Source organism: Clavispora lusitaniae, assembly GCF_014636115.1.
Source record: "Clavispora lusitaniae strain FDAARGOS_655 chromosome Unknown tig00000003_pilon, whole genome shotgun sequence".
NCBI lineage: Eukaryota > Fungi > Ascomycota > Pichiomycetes > Serinales > Metschnikowiaceae > Clavispora > Clavispora lusitaniae.
The window spans coordinates 159408-178986 of record NW_027093975.1 but is presented as its reverse complement, the minus strand read 5'-3'; the positions used below and the strand labels follow the sequence as shown (position 1 = coordinate 178986).

Genomic DNA, 19579 nt, shown 5'->3' with positions numbered 1-19579 from the left:
ATCAAATACGGATAAACAGTTCACATATGCAGAGTAGATCATTAACATGTAGAAGCTGGATCCTTCGGTTTCTTTTTATACCTTATCGTGATCCTTCGTTACTACATCTACGACGTGCGCGCGCCTAGTATTTGTGTTTCAAAGCACCAAGAAAACTTCGAAACACAACAAATCTTCTTAGTGATGTCGCGAAACAACGTCCCAATACTGTCCCTTTTGGAAGGGGCGCAGCGACCGGATGACAATCATTCGGCCCAACAGCCTCAGATTCTGCAAACTGTGGCTCAACAGTCTCAAACAGGAAGAGTTGAAAATGCTCCTCGGCAATCCTCCTCGAGTTCTCCTCCGCCAGCACCGATGGCCAATAATATACAATCTCTTATTTCCCAATATCAAACATCAGTGAGTGTTCCTGCCCCACTGCCGACAAAAGACTTGAAAATTGTCCATGAACGGGATCTGCCTAATCCTGCTCCGCAAATAGCCAGACCAATACCCCCTTCGAGTCTTTTACAGAACTTCTTGAAAAATTTTCAGACAAGCTTCAATGTTACACCTGAAACCCCAAATAATGAGCCAGGAAGCTCCCCGAAACCTTCTTCAAGACCCACTCAGAAATCTGCTCTGAAATCTGCCACGAAATCTACTCCAAAATCTGCAAGGTCTTCTCCCGCAGCACAAACGACATCAAAGTTAGTACCTTTGAAACCCGCGATTCTGATCGATTCTACACATAGTAGAACATCCATCAATTCCCTCATCAATTCTGATGAAGTTGGCCAGGCGCAAACTAAAAAACGTCCTGTTGTCAAGGTAGAGGGACCAAGCAAGAAACAGAAAACTGAACCAAGCAAGAAATCAAATAAACAAGATTCGAAAACCGAAACAAAGAAAGGAACGAAGGGCAAGAAGAAAACTCCTGACGTTATCACTCCACAAGAAAAACCTTCTATTCATCCAACAATGACAGCAGATCGCTCAGAGAACGCCTCGTCTAAAATTACATTACCAGCAACAACATTTATAGAACCGAAAAGTACTCTGGCAGCTGCTGAAGATACTCATCAACCAGCCGGGCTGGAGCTAACTTTGCAGAGCCTGGGTGACGCCGAGATAACTACAACAAAAAATCAAACGACCGGCGTGGACACTACAAAAGAAAAAGAAAAAGTCAAAGAAAAAGAAAAAGAAAAGAAAGATAAGGATGAAAATGATAAGGACAAAGAGAAAGAGAAAGAGAAAGAAAAGGAGCCTGTACCAGAGCCTCCGGTGATTGCGTTGAATATTCCGCTTCTAGATCCTAAGAACCCACAACCAGGACAAGCGGAGGTAATCATCAATGTTTTGAAGCTAGCAGAGGACAAATATGGATGGAATGTGATACATCCAAATGCAAAGTCTGCAATTGATTTGATGGACGAGATCTTGGATGACGATGATGAGGGCGAAGATGAAGAGGAAGACGATATTTCCATGGCTGATGATCGCGGGAATCTGTTAACTTCGAAAAAGAAGGAAGAGCTTACTGAAGAACAACTCATTAAACGGCACGAGACAAAAATGAACAGAAAGGTTGGCAAATACGATTATGAGGACCCCTTCATCGATGATGCAGAACTTCAATGGGAAGAAGAGATTACTACAACTAAAGAAGGCTTTTTTGTGTACTGGGGCCCATTGGTTGAGGAAAGATCTGCAACCAAAAAAGGAGCCAGTAAAAGTAAAAAGTAGCATTTTCAGCACTACTTGGGTTTACTATATACTATCAAAGGGTGAGTCTTTCCACAGTAACCTTCAATATTCCTATGCCTCCTAATGATGATGATGTTTCATCGCCTGCATTTTCCTCCACTCCCTTTATATGTTTCTGGACTTTGTCAACGACATCTTGATACCTCTGACCCTTTATGAACTTTTCATTCCTAACAAGAAACAAGAAATTCAAATATGCCTGTAGAGTAGGCAAAATCTGTCCATTAAGGTATGGTCCAGTCTCACCGTCGGTAAATGCCTCGCTCATACACATATCAATGAGAGCGAAGACGTCATTCACGCGTTGCTCGGTTAAGTTAATATACTTGACACCGGCTTTATTCTGCCGACTCGGAAGCGGTGGTGGAATAGAATCACACTTGTTTTTTGAGTCTTCTTTGCTGATTTTAGCATGGCTCATACTTTCAGCCAAGTCGTCCATAATTACCTTATCCTTGATACTCAATTCCTTCAATACTCCAACAATAGCTGCCTTAACGTTTTGGTAAGGACATTCACGTAAAGTGTTCACAATGAAGTTAAACGAGACGTCCTCGGACGCTAAGGACAAGAATCTTGTCAATAAAGTAAGAGTGACGTAACGGAAGTACAGGTTCGAGCTGCAAGAAACGGTAGCAAATAGTAACGCTTGGAAAAACGACATAAGCACCACCTTGGGAATCGCACCAACTTCAGAAGTAGGATCTCTTCCATTTTTCAGACTCATGTGCACCGCATACCAACACCAGAAAATAGCGACATCATGTTGTCCGCGGTATATAAAGTTGGAATGAACAATACCTGGGACAATGAGTCGTATAGCCATATCAACAGCCAGTTTTATGGAAACGTCAACCTTATCAAATACTTTGAAATGGCCAATCGAATATGTGAACAAATTTAAGGTGCCACCTAATGAGTCTGTGATAGCAGTCGCCTCTGAGCTGATCAAGGACGAGCAAAAGTTATTCTGGTAGTCAGTTACCACGAGTTCAACAAGCTTAGCAGTTGCGTCATCTTCGTTGTCTTGAGTGTAAGCGATTGAGTCGATCAATTCAGAACTTGACTTCATAAAATCTCTGAAAGAGCTCGTCAAGTCAAGATCAAATGAAAGTGCCAATTCGTACAAGCGGTCAAACACAGGCATGTCTAACTGAAAGTTATTGGTGTATTTTGCATTTGCAGGCAGCATCCGTTGGAGATAGTTAAAAAAGTCCACCGCAAAGCCCACAGTTTCCAAGACCAAGAAACGGTTGATAGCTTCCGTTAAAAACGCTGTCAATAACTTGCGCTGTAAGTAATCTTCGTCCTCATTGATTCTCGCTAATTCTTCAGCCGGAAGGTCTGTAGAGTCTGGGAGTGGAGGTCGTGTATAGTTTCTTGCGAAGGTATACAACCGTTTCCAAAGAAAATCGTTGCTGTATCTTACCTTGTTAATGTAAATGGAGTTTATGAAGCTGGTCATAGTCATTGCCAAAAACTTGGAAGGATACAACGTGTGAATGCGGCGCAAGCAACTATTGATCAATTCGAAAAGGCAATACACCTTCAAGTCGTAAAATTTCTCCGCATTTTCCTGGTTTTCTGTTGGAGAGTCCGTAATTTTGATGGTACTTAGCAACTCTGTGCTTTTGAGAAACAATTCTTTGGAATTCCCTTCAATAGCCAAAACTTCAAATATTTTGAGTACCTTGTATACCCCAGGCGCCTTTCTTACTGGACCAACAAAGTCATAGTCAGAGTCAATGTAGGATATCAAGAGAGCAGGCAAATCCCAGCCTATTTCAGCAGTCATCTCTTTGTCCGCAGTCAAGGCACCTAAAATATGGGAAAGAATCTGCTCCTTCTCCGCATTGCTAAAACCCGTTGGGTCACTAGCGCAAATGTCTAGAACAGTTGAATAAGATAGATAGTCACCCGACTCTCTAGCGTCTGCAGCAGCAAGCTCTAAAGTCAGAAGAACTTTTTCAAACTCACCAGCTTCCAATGTCGAGTCACTCGTATTCTGTTCGTTTTCGTCAGTAAGGGACATGATGATGGGTTAGTTTAACTTTTAGCGCGTGGATCTTTGATTGTCTAGACACAACCTTAGGAAGAAAGACCTGCACTTTCGGTTTTGGGTCCCCCTGACAATAGAAGACGAATTCAGAAGATAGCCTTGAGAATGTAAGACTACAGGCGAAAGTTTAATTAAAGCCTCTCTTTATATTTTTGGCTAACAGGGGAAACTGTTTTGAGAGGTGTCCAAGCAACGAATTTGCTTTCATTGTAGCTTCATGAATAAAACCACTCCAGGGCAATTTATCTCAACGGCTGTGATACTTGTTAACTACATACTTTAATGTTACGGTGGTGGCGAATTATTGGAGCCTTTCCTCACTTGTGACCAGAAATCCCTTTGGCAAGTAGAAATAAAAAATGCATAGAAAGTGCGAACTAATACATTGAACAATATTCAACCAGTATGAGTACTCTTTTACACTCTGAATCAGATTCTCTGTCCAACGAGTCGATAAATAACCTCGAATCGCCAGCTCCAGAAAAAGTGCCGTTATCAACATCCACAATTCTCCGAAAAGCAGAAATTCCAATAGCAGAGACTCTTGAGACCCGAAGTACTACTGGCAACAAGATATCTATACGCTTCCAGCCGATTGGCTCAGCGCCAGCATTAAATCCACTTTCATTCAAAGTCAGCGGAACACAGACCATTGGGTCGATTCTGAAGTTTTTAATGCGGCGTCTTCGACTAAAAACCGTGCATATTTACGTCCTGAGTTCCTTCCAGCCCACGCCAGACGAGAAGTTGGGTGACTTGTATGGCATGTACAAAACTAATGGCGAGCTAATTCTCAGCTACTGCGAAACTGTGGCCTTCGGATAAGACACATACTACGAAAATGAAAACAATTCTAGATTATGGTACACAGAAAAACGAGGGAAAAGACAGAAATGGCGTGGAAACGCTCCTGGGTATAGGCCTGTCACGAAAGAAGTCAAAATGGAATCCGGCAATCATAACTTAAGCATTTAGTAAAAGACAAATTGAGCCTTACCGCTGGTGAGAGTCAAGGTACATCCGTCAGATCCGTCACCACCATTGTATTGGCCATTGACGTAGGAACAAGAGCCCACGGTAGAAGCACCGTCAGCGCCCTTAATCTCAATGCTGTAGTTTGGAGCCTGTTTGTTGTTTGGGTTAGGAATCAAGGACAAGTAAGTGTTACCGCCAGTAGTACCGGCACCGAGAACAACTGGAGCCCAGTTACCAACACCAGAAGAGGCGTCACCCCAGATACAACCATCCTCAACAGAAACACCAGCGTTGTTGACGTAGTATTGAGCAGAGGTCTTACCGTTGTTCCACTTGAAGTAGGTGTCAGAGTCCACAACAGTGCATGGAGTGGAGCCACCAGCACTCAACAAGGTTGGCACGTTCATGTTCTCAGAACCTGGGTAGTCGGTTCTGCAAATAGCCACATCCTTGTCAAGCTTGGAGACAAAGTCAGCGGTTTGGCTACCCCATTCACACAAGTAATCGGAGTCTGGGTTGGATCTGTACAACTTACCATTCTTACATTGCAAACCACCAACAGACATACCGTTGGAAGGCTGGTTAGAAGGCCATTGAGTTTTGGACATACCGGCTTGGCATGCGTAAGAGCAGTAGAAACCATCCTGACAAGTGGAGGAGGTGTCACCATTCAAGTTCATAATGGAGGTGTAACCACCGTTCAAACCAGAGATCCAGTCCACAGCAATAACACCTTGGCCAGTTGGCAAAGTGCTACAGTCGTGGACACCATCCTCGAACTTAACGGTTGGGTCAGCGAAAGCGGAAAGATCACCAGAAATGGAGCTGGAGCCAGAGCCGGAGCTAGAGCCTGAAGAGGCAGCAGAAGGAGCGGAGCCAGAGGAAGAGCCAGATGCAGGGCCAGAGGAGGATGGACTGGAGGCCGGTGGAGCAGAGGAGTCCTTTTTGGAAAGGGCAGACTCGGCGTTTTCGCCAACAGTGACAGCCACCACATCTCTCTTGTGTTCATGGTGATGGTGCATACGGGAGGGAGCGGCCGAGGCGAGGGCCAAAAGGGCCGAAAGGGCAATGGAGGCTTTCATAGTTGGAGGAAGGAGAGGCGGAGTGTAGACACTTCAAAAGGAAAGACAATAGTTGGGCAAACTTTGGAAATGAGTGTAAAGGTACGCTTCAAACTGGAAAAGAAAGAAGAAGAAAAATTTCAACCACACGGAAACGGCCGCCATAAAAGTATTTGCCCAGTGCAGCAGTGTTATTTTTTTTTTCTCGCTGTGCGCAGGCGATGTGCAGGCCGTGCGTCCAGGCCTAGACCTTGCTCGATCCAATTAAGCCCCAAAAAGGCAACTAGCCTTCTCTTGTGCGGCGCACTTGCATACGACGTTGCCATGTCTCCTTTTCTGATACAGGGGAAAGTGATAAATGGGCGCTCCTTCTTGGGATTTTCGAGGCGGCGCCATTTTCGGGACTTATCGCTATTGTCTCTCAGCTCCTTTTCCGCCCCATGAGAGCCTCCTTCGACGCTGATATCCGCCTATCACTGTCGGCACCAACGATTAGTCTCGGACGCATCATGCGACCGTATGCACGCCTACCTGTTCTCTACGCATCGCTGCCTTGTGAAATTTGAGAATCCACCAATAAGGTGGGCCTTTGGCTAATAGCAAGGCAGTGCCAGTTATACTTGCTAAAATATGACCTTGATCTTGTTGGAGTGAACAAGCGTCTATAATGCAAGGGTTTGCTCCTCCTCACCTACTTGCCGAATCGGGCTGTTGACATTCCCAAATGAGTCACGTGATATGTTCACCAATCTACTCTATTCGGCTAAACAGTAAATAAGTGTCAATTGTTGCGACAATCTCGCACCAGATGATTCGAGATTTATCACAATTGACACTCAGCAAGGAGTAATTCACTTAACCGAGAAGCGCTTGCGTCCTTTTCTCTCTTATTTTTTTTTCTCTGCCCCCCTTCCCTCCTTTTTCCCCCTTCTTCTTTTGCCGTTCGCCATTTGCCGTTTTGTCGCCGTTTTTTTTTTTTTTGCCGAAGGTCACGGGGGCGGATTCTCAGCGACACGACCAATCTGGCATATAATATCTGAAAAAGCAATCTACAGCCTGTATACAATACACATGCTGCAGTATGAATCTTACACTTCATTTAGATACTTACACTATTGTTCCGCGTATGCACCTTAATTGGGTCCGACACAAGTAACCTAGAAACCAAACTATACTATTTTCAAAGGACAGCAGCAACAACAATAACAAAATAAGGGAAAAAAAGAAAAAAGAAAAAAAAAGACATCACACAGTAAGAATTCGCTTTAATTATCACAGCGTTTCTTTAGAAGCATACCGCCATAACCCTCATAACGTACCTTCGTCCTCAATACCTAAGTTGAACCATGGATGCTCAAGCGCCTCTAGCGCTGTGATTCGCTCCCTTGGGTTTATCACAAAAAGCTTGCGTAGTAAATCAATGAAAAACCACCAAAAAGTAAAATTTCCAAAGTTGATTAAGTGTTGGTTATTTTGGAAGTTCTCGCTGAGCGAGTAGTCAAAGTCAATAACTAGCCCTATGCGCTCACTAATAAATAGATCAATGCGCGAAAGCTGGTCCACACTTCGGATAAACTTTTCAGGGGTGGAAGGGGTTGGAAACATGAGCGTAAGCGAGTTATCTTCTGTCGACTCATCATCAATGATAACATCGTCATCCAAATCATCATCTTCAAAATCACTTCCTTCTGAGTTTGGTCTTCTGTAATCGTTGGTGAAATATTTTAAACCACACTCATTATCCATCTGCTTTGAGAAACGAACCATCTCCTTGTCAATTTTCGAGCCAACAATTTTCTCAATCATGGCTAGATGCTCTAAATTATCGTGAGTTCTAAAGATCGGCTCACCTATCACAAGCTCCACCAAAATACACCCGATGGACCACATATCGCAAGGAAAAGACCAGCCTACCCCTAATACGATTTCGGGAGCTCTATAGTGTCTCGTTGATACTATAGATGAGTGGTATTCATCGTCAAATATTGCTGAACCGAAGTCAATGATCTGAATTAAAGGGTTATTCAAGACTCTGACGTACTTTGGCACCTTTTGCTTCTTTCTCGGCTCCACACTACTCAAATTGAGGTAGCTTGTGATTATGGTGTTGCTCTGAAGGGGTTTCCTTTGGTAGGAATCATCATGCAACAAAATGTTTTCCGGCTTGAGATCCGTATGTATGAGGTTTAGCTCATGGAAATACGTCACAGACCGGATCAACTGCTTTGAGATTGCTTGAATATGAGATCCAGGGTAGGGGATGAACTTGTTGTTTTCCATAAAATCGTACAAAGAAATCTTCAACAAGTCCGTGACAATACATATATGGCCCCTAAAGTCAAAACATTCCCTCAAATGTATGCAGTGATTTCTATTTTCATTATCGAATTGCTTTAAAGTTGTCAAAACTCTAAGCTCTATCTTAGCTGCATCTCTGTACTTGGGTATGTTTCTGATGATCTTGATTGCAACTGTTTCACGATTAAGTTTGTCATAACAAGCGACAACTTTGCCGAATGTCCCTTGACCCAACAACTTCTGAATGACAAAGCGATTGGCAAAAACATCATTAATTCTTATGATGTAGTGCCCATCTTCATCATCGCAAGGCGGCATATTCAACTTATGAGGGATAACATGAGTTTTTATGTTTCCAACTTTGGGTTGCTGATGCACATAATTGTTTGGGAGTTTTTGATAAAAGCATTTGACTTGTGGCAATTGGGGTAGCGAGCTAGTTCTCTGCTTTTTAGCACCCATGTTATGATGGATTTCAAATGACAGGGTTGGAGGCAGATTGTTCACATTAAACATATTGTAAGCTTCCAAGACGTCTCTTTCTAAAAAGACTGCCAGATCAGAATTATTTCGGTAAGTCCTCATGCGTTGAGGATTCTTTAGTCTTCTTTCTTCCACGAAAATGACATCATTATCAAATATATCTCCATTTTCGTCATAATAATCATCTTCTTGTTCCTCTAAGATAGCGTTTCCATTATCATCGCCAGCAAGATACAGATTCTTATCATAGGGACCACAGTTGTCATGACTAGTTGAAAGATTCATGTTGAGATTCAAGTTTGGGGACTCGTTGAAGGTTGAGCTTGACAGGGATGAAAGGTTTTCGAAAGCTTTTACCAGCTGATTAGAAGCATTATGAATGCCTTCGTTTGTTGCAGGTTTGCGGGACAGATCAAAAGACTCACTGAATCCACGGGGTCTTTTTCTATTGGTGAGGAGAGACATGTATCAAGACGAGGATTAAAGACTATAATGACTTGTAGGTCCACGTTCCAAGAATTAAAGGGGTAGAAATGTATAAAACTGACCAGCAGGCGTGGGATATCAAATCAAGAACTCTGGAACGGCAATTTGGATAGTGGTGGTTCGGTCAAACTTCTGAAATTTAGAGAAGAGCCAAACACGGAAACGAAGCAAGTGGGTTTCAGATTAACGAGGTTCAACAAACTCACAGTAGAAAATAGTTTCCAAAAGTCCACGTTGGAAGGGAAGAATGAGAAAGCGCCGAAGAGTCAGCAGAGAGCAAAACTGGGAAGCGCAGAAATCTCAGAACTATGTTCTTGATCAGGTGCGTTACACGTTATAACAGGGATCAAAAGAATCGAATCAGGATAGTTTCTGTTGGACAAAGTAATTGCCTCTGGCAATTATCAGGGGTTTTTCGAGCGGGTCGTGCACATACCTGATTACGATATAGGTCTGGGGACACGGGGATATCAAAGACGTTAACAGAAAGAGTCTAAACGAGGCCAGTTACTGATAATTACGGTTTTCAAGCAGTACAAGTTACATAGTGAATTTTAGCTTTTCTCTAGTTTTGCGGTGGGCACATTCAAGAAACCTTGTGCTCGCAGGTGCCCCGCAAGATAAGTTTGCCTGATAATGCATGCTTGTCGAGGAATAAAATGCTCCCACCAAACACATGTAACGTATATCGATAACACTATCAGCGTAAGAAAATGACAAAAAAAAAAAATTAGAAGGAGTAAAAAAAAAAAAAAAAATAAGCCAACATATACGAGTAGGCCATACCGAAAAGTGCAGACAAACCAGTTGAAAGTTGTTGCCCAAAAAGCTTGTTACACATGCATACTAGGGCGAGACTGGAAGGCAATTATCGCCTTCGCGCAAACTCTCGTCTGTCGACAAGGTGAAACGTGGCCAACTTTGGGCGGACAGGCCACGCGCGCACAGGAAACACAACGAGGGCGCCCGTAGCGTTCACTTGTGGACGGAAATTCGGCGCACAATGTCGGCGCAGGCGCACTCCCGAGGCGGCGCTTAAAGTGCTCGGCCGAGCCCGCCCGCCTCTAACAGGACTGGATATAATGCACACTTCGTCTAGAGTTCCGGACTTCTCTGGAATCTTCGATGCTGAAAAGGTGGTTTCTAGAAGTTTCGAGAGTGGGCCTTGGAATTGACCGTTCGGCATTGCTTGGCGTGCCCGAAGGTTCTAGCATGGTTCTGGTCAATCGCCCTGGTTGGGGGTAATTTTCCCGCCCACATTGCCCTAATCAATATGGGCCATAGGTCGCTTGTGCCGGAAATCCGGGCTATTCGCGCTGAGTGATCATGCACTCACATTAGTTGCGCGGAGTTCCGGCGTACAAGATGTTCATGACCTAGTTGGATGTGGCTAAGCATAGGCCCACTTGCCACCCATGGAATTTGTGGCTGGAGGGGACTGCCCATGACCGAGCAACTAGGTCACTCGCCACACCGAGTCGTGTCTGTAATGTTGCCCTTGAATGTCCAATTGGCAACGTCAGAGCACAGTAGCATTGCACATAAGCCCCACTATATGCCAGTTGTTCTTGAATGTTCTCACGCAACAGAACGGTGGTTGAGATCAGACGTCATTTCTTTTTTTTTTATCTTTGCAGTATTTACTATATCACAATCGCTTCTGGTCATCAGTTACCCGCTGCATTTTACTTTTTCTTTCTAAGAGTTTCTTCGACTCACCATTCAGTAAGCTCAAAGAGGTGGAGCTTTAATTAACACCAACCCACAACCGCCCGATTTACTCATGGGCATTCTTGTGCAAAATCATCCACTTTTGAGTGTTAGATATGCAACCATTATCGAAAACAGAAAAACCTCCAAAAGATCCCGCTAACACCAACACCGCAAGCCCGCTTGCGGCCGCGTCTGTTTCACAAACGTCACAGACCACACAACCTTTGCAAACTTCACAAGTGCCGGCGCCTTCACAGGCTCCTCAAACATCACAACTGACGTCACCCAATTCTCTGACTACACAATCATCCCCCCAGCTGACGTCTCAGACTTCACTGTCATTTTCTCGGGAGCCCAAAGATGCCCCCCAGAAAGAGCTGTCTAACGAAGCCTCGAACGAGGCTTCGGATTCAGACAAGAGTCTTTCTACATCCAAATCGGCTCCAGAGTCTGCCGGCCTGGCTGAGAATCAAGCCGACCACGACGATGCCAAGGAGAAGAAACTCGAGAAGCACTTCTTCTGTCGTATCTGCAAACAAGGTTTCACGAGGAAACACAACATGGTCAGCCACGAGCTCATACACCTGAGCAATAAACCGCATGTATGTTCTGTTTGTGATGCAACTTTCAGACGCATTCACGATTTGCGCCGCCACGAGAAACTACATCTGGGCGAAAAACCTTTCCACTGCCAACACTGCAATCGTGGGTTTGCTCGTACAGACGCCTTGACTCGCCATATCAACTCGTCTAATGCATGTTCTGGTAAAGCAAAGGCAGACAAGGAAGAGGACAAACCTAATATAGAGTCCCGCTCATCTGTTCCGGTCCGTCCAGTGGGATCTGTCTCTTCAAGTGCAGACTCTGTGTTCTCCTCACAGGTTCCCGTTGAAAGCCATGAACTGTCAAGTCCGAATGTTGTCTCGGGCAGTTCGAGCGACGAATCTCGCGGTTCCCTCGGGAAAAGAGTCGCATATGATCTTCGTTGGGGTGCTATGCGTCTGCGTCCTCCTCTGGGTCCAAATGTTCAAAGCGCCGGGAATAGTGATACATCGGCACTGTCGGGAAATATGCAAAACCCTGCAATCTCACTGCGTGGAATTATGAACTTAAATCCAACGCCAGTGGAGCAGCCAAAGGTTTCGACCGAGCACCACCATCACCACGTTTATCACCACCACCATCATGATGGGTCTGTCACGACGCAGGATAGCCTGGGGTTGTCCAGAAGCAGTGGATCGAGCGAGTCTGGAAAGCGCCTGGAGCTAAAAAGACATAACGAGTATTTCCCGACGGACGTTCGGCATCGCAAAAACCCTGAGCAGCCAACAAGCGGCCAAAATTTCCTACAACAGAGTAGACACCCTCAAATGAAGTTCCCTCAACACCAGCTTCCTCACCAGCCTCCTCCACAGTATAATATGCAAGGGCCAACTGTCGGGAGACCGGTGCAGGGACAGTATCAGATGCCGACGCAATTCATGGATGGCCAGGTTTGGTTCCAGCAAGAATCTGATGGAAGTGTGAGGGTGTTCTCTCAGAAAAACATTCCTGAGTCACAGTCAAATCAGCAGGGCTATGTACCCATGTCCACATATCAGGAATTAGTACACTATACACACTCATTGCAGAATTCATTGTCTACGATGGAAGGACGTATTTCAGCTTTGGAGAACGAAGGGCAGCGGAGAGAGTCCCAAACTGAACAAGACGCAGCAGGTACGGCTTCGTCAAAACAGCAACACTAACTAATCAACTGTCAGAGATCGGAAGGAAATTCAAAAGGTTTGAATGTATGACAGGGACATTATCCTCTACTAAGCAGAACGTTTTATTAGAATACTTTAGCAGAATGGTGATTAAATTCTTGTCCCTGTGTTTTCCTTCGTATTTGCAAATAGTGTAAGTAGTGTAATATTTATGGGTCCAATAGAATTGATGTTTGTAGGCGTTTTTGGGATATTGTCACGTGCGACAGAATGCTTGTGTCTGCAGTGCCGTTTGTAACACCCTTATCAGCCTGTAGATAAACCCATAAGCCCCTGCAACGGCAAATTAGGTTTCACAAAAGACTCATTCTGATACTGTAAGTCCGAAAAGAAGAGAAAAAAAGAAACCCTACTATATCCAACCACAAACAACGATTATTCCGTTAGCACCTTCCAAGTTTTAGTGTGCTTACTTTATTTTTCTAATTCATATTCCCTCTTTCTTAACCACTGTCACTATTACTATTGATCCAGGAATGTCCAAGCAGATTAGTGACGAGGACTGGGCAATAATCTCTTCGTCTTCTGATGTTGACGAAGAATCAACTGCTTCTTCTTTAGCTGAAACATCGCCAGATGTCGGTGATCCAGATACCCCGGTTTCCAAAATCGATCTGATGCCAGATTCCTTGGGAGCAGAGGATTCTATATCGACTATTCGGCAAACCACCAGGGGTGACAAAGGACCGACAGAAGAAGGAAACAGCAAAGAAATAACGCAAGACGGTACTCCTTTGGCTCCAGAAAGAACAAAACAGAAATGTGGCGGATGTATTGTATCTCGTATTGACAGGCGCATGAGAGACTGGTCCAGCCGAGGCTTTCAGATTTTATTTGCACAAAAATTGGAGTCTATGAGATCCCAATTGTCTGCTAAAGATATCCAGTCTGTGGGGTTGATGCAACATTCCGTTTTCTCTCTCTATTCCACTTTGGAACACAACCAAGAGGTTTTACTTTACTATTTGACCGTGTTCATATCTGGTTTAATTTTCTTTGTTGGACAGTACATCTCAAATGTGATTGCTGCCACACCTACCCCGTATATTGAAAGGAAGGATACCAGCGTCTTTAATATTTGGCCAAAACCACCGAAAAGAAACGATGTTAAGCCAACCTGGGTCAGTAACTGCAAGTCTGCTCTTCACCGTCTGACTTCCCATATCCATGGAGTGTTGGAAAAATCTCCTTTCTTCAGCCAGTATTTTCTGCGTACGAGGCAAGGGGCTCAAAGGATAACGCAGAAGTACGCTTATGTGGCTGACAAGATGGGTCCATTCTGGGTAGCTTGTCTGGAGAAATGGCAGAGATCTGCCCAGCCAAAATTGCTGGTATTTGTATCTCTTTTCACGGAGGGAATACTTACTGATCTAAGACATTTGAAGAAGGTGTCCAACAATGCGATTGACGAAGCTTCGGTAGTTTGGAACAGTCTGATTAGTAATGCTAGATACTTGATGCAATGGACTTCTGCCCTGGCTGCAGCCACACAGCAAAAGCTTTCCGTTTTTTTGAGTGACAAGATCGCCCACTTCCAGTTGCAAAATGATCTGTTAGCATCAGATGTGATCAAAACACTGCAGGAAACAACGATTGTCATCAAAAGATTTTTGCAATGCGTTTTCAATGAGTCTAGACAGGTTGCTATAAAGTCTAGGAAGGGGGTCGCTTTGTTAGTCGAGCGTGGTAAAGATGTACTGACGATCTACTTCAAGTCGGAGGTTCACCATGCTGTACGCGACGCGAAGGATCTCTTCAATTCCCTCAGCCGCAAAACATATCGGATTCTTTGGGCGGAAGGCTCCAAGTTTGCCGGTAGAGCAAGATAAATGCTAATTCTACATCACTTACACCCGAGTGTTTCTATCACATTATATCTCCACACTCTGATGCTCTTTTTTATACCCTTTTTTGTTTGCTCCTTGAGCTTTATGTACCTGGATGTTTGGTTATTTTGATCATTATTATCCTGTATGCCACGATTACTTTACTCTTGTGCTATATTTCTGCTATTTTATCTAGTCATTGACCATCGCTCTTTATTGTACCACATCGCGCTGCGTTAAATGCTAAATTTCCGAAGTCGTGCACAGTTCTACTTCGTCGAATTCGCACCTTTGAACAAAATATTCCTCAACCACGTCGCATTTAACCACAAATTTCAAACGCCATGGGTATGTCATTTTTCGTTTTGAGTCTCCATAGTAAATTCTAACTTTTTAGGAATCCCCAAATTCTTCCGGTTCATCTCAGAGAGATGGCCTTTGATTTCCCAGTTGATTGAAGATGATACGATTCCAGAGTACGATAACTTGTACCTTGACATGAACTCCATCTTGCACACTTGCACACACTCAGATAATGACACATTGACGAGAATGACCGATGACCAAATGTATGCAGCAATATTTAACTATATTGACCACTTGTTCGACATCATAAAACCCAAAGAGGTGTTCTATATGGCCATCGATGGTGTTGCTCCGCGGGCGAAAATGAACCAGCAGAGATCTAGACGATTCAGAACTGCGTACGAGGCCGAGGAGAACTTGCGAAAGGCCATTTCTCAGGGAGAGGTTATTCCAAAAGAGGACCCTTTTGACTCTAATGCCATTACTCCAGGTACTGAGTTCATGGCTAAATTGACCAACAATTTGAAGTATTTCATCCACAAGAAAATCACCGAGGACAACCGCTGGGCAAATATCAAGGTCATATTATCGGGTCATGAGGTGCCAGGTGAAGGTGAACATAAAATCATGCAATTCATTAGATCGATGAAGTCACAGGATGACTACAATCCAAACTTAAGGCATTGTATCTATGGTTTAGATGCCGACTTAATTATGTTGGGTTTGGTTACGCACGATCCACATTTCTCTTTGCTTAGAGAAGAGGTTGTCTTTGGCCCAAGCTCCAGAAACAAGAGTGGCGATATTCATGAACAAAATTTTTATTTGTTGCATTTGTCCTTATTGCGGGAATACATGGGCTTAGAATTCCAGGATTTAGAAGGCGAATTGCCTTTTGAATACAGTTTTGAGCGTGTGTTGGATGATTTCATTTTGATTATGTACGTCATCGGTAATGATTTCTTGCCTAACTTGCCTGATTTGCATATCAATAAGGGTGCATTCCCATTCTTGATCGGTGCCTTTAAAGAGAGTTTGAAGCATATGGATGGTTATTTGAATGAGGGAGGAAAAATAAACTTCAAAAGATTTGGCACCTGGCTTGAGTACCTTTCGGAATTCGAGTTGGAGAACTTTGAAAAACAAAACGTTGATGCAGAATGGTTCAATAAGCGTTTGGAGCTTATTTCGATTTCTGGAGAGAAAAAGAGAGAACGCTCAGGCAAATTGTTGATGTTGAAAGATGAGAAAAAATTAGTGAGTATCCTCAAGCCTTGGTTATTAGAAACTGGAGTTCTCCCCATCTCCCAACTTACCGATTTGGCAAATAAAGATGCTTTGCCCACATGCAGCTTACCAACAGACTTGGCCAAGGCTCATATGGAATTTCTTAAGACTTTTGCATTGGAAACAGGCATCCTTATTGTTCACTCGAGATCTAATGACACGTACGAGGCAACGATAGATGTGGATGGTATTTCACCTTATGAGACAGAAGATGAATTCAATGAGCGTGTTGTTAATTTGAGGAAGACGATAAAAAACTACCAATCTTCGAATTTGGTTGCCACAGAAGAAACAATGAAAGAGGCCAAGGACTTGTACGATGAGAAGTTTGTGAGAGCGAAGGATGAATACTACAAAAAGAAATTGCATTTTTCTATCCACGACGAGGAAAAGATGATTGAATTTACTAGACATTATCTTGAAGGTTTACAATGGGTCTTGTATTATTACTACAAAGGTTGCGCTTCGTGGAACTGGTACTTCAGATACCACTATGCTCCTAGAATTTCTGATGTTGCAATGGGCGTGAAGGACATGTTGGAGAAGAATCAAGACGAAATCCACTTTGACCTTGCTACGCCGTTCAAACCATTTGAGCAATTGATGGCAGTTTTGCCAGCTAGATCTCGCAAATTAATGCCTGACGTGTACAGATCTCTAATGACGGACGAGCATTCTCCTATTATTGATTTCTATCCTCACGAGGTTGAAATTGATCTCAACGGAAAAACAGCGTCATGGGAAGCTGTTGTTTTACTTAGTTTTGTTGACGAAAAGAGATTATTGGAAGCCTTGAAACCAATTGAAGCAAAATTGACTCCAGCAGAAACGAAAAGAAACAGTTATGGCCAAGACGTCATCTTCATCCGGAACCCGCAGAATGATAATGTGTATCCGACACCATTGCCTGGGTATTTCCAGGATCTCGAGCACGACCAATGCTACGAAGAATTTTTTACCTTACCTCCGGTTGATGCCAACTTTAAATTCGAGTTACCAGAAGGTGCTAAATTGGGTAAAGAAGCATTGGCGGGCTTCCCTACTTTATACACTGTTCCGTTTGAAAGTAAATTAGCTTTGGCCGAAGTGAAGATTTTTAACTTCCCATCTAAGTCTGAGAGCATGTTATTAAAAGTTGGTAATATGTGGGAAGATATTTCGATTAACCAGTTTGCTTACAAGTTTTTGGGTAAGGTCGTCTATTCCAAATGGCCCAACTTAATTGAGTCTAGAGTCACGCAAGTATGGGGTCTTGAATCCAAATTTGAGTATGTCAAGTCAGGTGCTGGAAGACGTGTGGTGGCAACACCTTTGTCTCCTGAGGAGAACCGTGAATTCCTGGCTATCAAAGGGAACTTGAAGCTGAAATACGAGAAGACTAAGGGGGTAATCTTGAAAAAAATTGAGGCTGTGGTATTTGTCCAACATGTGAAGGGCTTGGTGAGAACCCAAAAAGGTGCGTACGTCAAATCCTTCCATGATGAAGCGGATGTTTTCCCAATGCAATTGATTGTGGAAAATGTTGTCAACGAGGACGAAAGATATGCTTCTAGACCCCCTGTTCCTATTGAGGAAGAATTCCCTATCGGATTACCAGTTGTCTTTTTGGGTGCTTTTGCTTATGGTGCACCAGCAATAGTTATGGGCTATACGGGTGATAAATTGAATGTTCTGATTCAAAAGATTCAATCTGCTTTGGAACCAGACATTGGAAGAAAAAGATACAACATCGAAAATAAGGAAATTCCCTACGTGGCATCTTATGATGCTGCAAAGATTTTGGGCATCAATGGTCTTCTCTTGTCCAAGATCACAGGAAGCTTTATGTTAAGAGACAGGGGAATGAGCAAAGTGAACATCGGGTTGGACTTGAAATTTGATGTTCGCCGCTTGAAGGTGCTAGGCTATACCAGAAAGAATGGAAAATTCTGGGAATACTCGCCCCTTGCCATTGATTTGATTAAAGAGTATAAATCGAAGTTCCCTAAAGTCTTTGCCCAATTATCAAAGCTTGGATCTCGCAGAGATATGCCATCGACATCAGAGATCGGTAGCCCAGAAGAATTGAAGCAAATTGTTCAGTGGTTGAAGAAAGCTAAGTCTGGCTTAGTTCAAGTATCCTTGGAATCTAGTTCGTTGACTAAATTTAGTATTGCTGCGATAGAGACTTACATGGATAACTACATCACCCGGCCTTTGACTTTGGACCTGAAGGATGTGAAGGCAGTTCCAAAGGACGCGGTTATCAACCCAAGTACTTCTTACAGCTTGTTGCAAAATCAACGGTTTACACTCGGAGACAGAATCATTTATGTTCAAGATTCAGGAAAGGTGCCAAAGCTTTCCAAGGGAACAGTTGTCGCGATTACCACTGTGGGAAGCAAGACTTCTTTGAGCGTTGTTTTCGACCATCCTCTTGTCACAGGTAACAATATGAATGGAAAATTGAAAAGTAACAGGGGTCTTATTATTGACTCGTCGCTTGTGTTGAATATCACCAATAGGCAATTGGTGTACCACTCTAATGCTTCTAAGGGAAAGAAGACTCTCAGTGATGCTGAAAGAGCGGCTCTTTTGAGTAAGAAACAGGCAGCAGACCGTGCTGTCAAAGAAGAAAACCATAAGACCACAAACGAGTTGTTGGCTTTGTTGAATAAGTCGGCAGACAAACGTGGTGATAAGGGTTCGGACAAGGGCTCAGAGAATGGAGTAGATAAATCTGCGCCAAAATCAAACGTGGAAAAAGAGAAGGAATCACAAAGCGTGACTGATGATGTTCGCACAAACCCCACCACAATAAAACAGATTTATGGTCAGATTTACTCGAACATTATGAACCAGGGAGTTGTTATGCCCGGGATGGTAGAGGTGCCTCCATATGCGGCATCTCAAGGTATGCAAATGCCCCACGGGCCAGTTCCTCAAGGTATACCTGTCCCTCAGGGTATGCCAATGCCAGGTATGCCAGTTCCTCAAGGCATACCAGTACCACCTGCGGGATTTCCGCAACCTATTTTCAAACAGGCACCCAATCAAGTACTGAATGGATCCGAAACAGTTTCTGAAGATACTCCTTCGAATGATCGGACTTCAGGAAACTCCAGGGGTGGTCGTGGTGGATCTCGCGGTAACAGAGGATCTTACAGAGGTAGAGGTCGTGGTAGAGGCAGAGGCCGTGGAGGAAAGCCACAAAATTGAGGCACAGTTTGAATAAAAATTAGTCTGAAGTGGGACTGTAGGATGGAAGAATAACATTCTTCATCGACATCTGTATAACGATTCCTTTCAGAGGATTTGCTTAATTGATCTCCAGTTAAGACGATAATAACAACACCAGTGTCGAACAACGACAACGAGATGTATCGGAGTATTAACATTCCAGCAGCTTAAGATCAGTAGCGCCCGATGATGCAATTTTTGCTCTAAAAGCTTAAATCTAGCAGCTTTATTCTTAGGTTTTATAAGAATACGATGTTGTCATTGATTTTCTCTTGGACAGATTTGGGAACTCCATCACTGAATTAAGCGCAGACCTACTGTTCAAGAATATATTCTTTCCAAACG

The 19579-nt window shown here is 43.6% G+C and overlaps 9 protein-coding genes across 9 annotated transcripts; 5 read left to right on the top strand and 4 right to left on the bottom strand. All coding sequences in view use genetic code 12, as the record gives it.

Annotated features, from left to right (window-relative positions):
• Window positions 1-183: 183 nt before the first annotated feature.
• On the top strand, window positions 184-1731 carry HPC2 (Hpc2p; the record flags this gene model as incomplete). Its single annotated transcript, XM_002618876.2, has 1 exon — window positions 184-1731. One exon carries the CDS (start codon window positions 184-186, stop codon window positions 1729-1731), a length of 1548 nt encoding a protein of 515 aa, XP_002618922.2.
• Window positions 1732-1765: 34 nt separating this feature from the next.
• Window positions 1766-3784, bottom strand: YBP1 (Ybp1p; the record flags this gene model as incomplete). The annotated part of the gene is made up of 1 exon (XM_002618875.2): window positions 1766-3784. One exon carries the CDS (start codon window positions 3782-3784, stop codon window positions 1766-1768), a length of 2019 nt encoding a protein of 672 aa, XP_002618921.2.
• A 432-nt stretch (window positions 3785-4216) lies between these two features.
• Window positions 4217-4636, top strand: FOB63_000084 (uncharacterized protein; the record flags this gene model as incomplete). Its single annotated transcript, XM_002618874.2, has 1 exon — window positions 4217-4636. The coding sequence occupies one exon, from the start codon at window positions 4217-4219 to the stop codon at window positions 4634-4636; it is 420 nt and encodes a 139-aa protein (XP_002618920.2).
• A 146-nt stretch (window positions 4637-4782) lies between these two features.
• On the bottom strand, window positions 4783-5868 carry SIM1 (SUN family protein; the record flags this gene model as incomplete). Its single annotated transcript, XM_002618873.2, has 1 exon — window positions 4783-5868. One exon carries the CDS (start codon window positions 5866-5868, stop codon window positions 4783-4785), a length of 1086 nt encoding a protein of 361 aa, XP_002618919.2.
• A 1287-nt stretch (window positions 5869-7155) lies between these two features.
• On the bottom strand, window positions 7156-9093 carry KNS1 (serine/threonine protein kinase; the record flags this gene model as incomplete). The annotated part of the gene is made up of 1 exon (XM_002618872.2): window positions 7156-9093. One exon carries the CDS (start codon window positions 9091-9093, stop codon window positions 7156-7158), a length of 1938 nt encoding a protein of 645 aa, XP_002618918.1.
• Window positions 9094-9982: 889 nt separating this feature from the next.
• FOB63_000081 (uncharacterized protein) lies at window positions 9983-10300 on the bottom strand (the record flags this gene model as incomplete). Its single annotated transcript, XM_066102499.1, has 1 exon — window positions 9983-10300. One exon carries the CDS (start codon window positions 10298-10300, stop codon window positions 9983-9985), a length of 318 nt encoding a protein of 105 aa, XP_065958511.1.
• Window positions 10301-10940: 640 nt separating this feature from the next.
• On the top strand, window positions 10941-12575 carry OFI1 (Ofi1p; the record flags this gene model as incomplete). Its single annotated transcript, XM_002618870.2, has 1 exon — window positions 10941-12575. The coding sequence occupies one exon, from the start codon at window positions 10941-10943 to the stop codon at window positions 12573-12575; it is 1635 nt and encodes a 544-aa protein (XP_002618916.2).
• Window positions 12576-13072: 497 nt separating this feature from the next.
• Window positions 13073-14425, top strand: FOB63_000079 (uncharacterized protein; the record flags this gene model as incomplete). The annotated part of the gene is made up of 1 exon (XM_002618869.2): window positions 13073-14425. The coding sequence occupies one exon, from the start codon at window positions 13073-13075 to the stop codon at window positions 14423-14425; it is 1353 nt and encodes a 450-aa protein (XP_002618915.2).
• Window positions 14426-14920: 495 nt separating this feature from the next.
• KEM1 (chromatin-binding exonuclease) lies at window positions 14921-19213 on the top strand (the record flags this gene model as incomplete). Its single annotated transcript, XM_002618868.2, has 1 exon — window positions 14921-19213. The coding sequence occupies one exon, from the start codon at window positions 14921-14923 to the stop codon at window positions 19211-19213; it is 4293 nt and encodes a 1430-aa protein (XP_002618914.2).
• Between the last annotated feature and the right edge of the window lie 366 nt (window positions 19214-19579).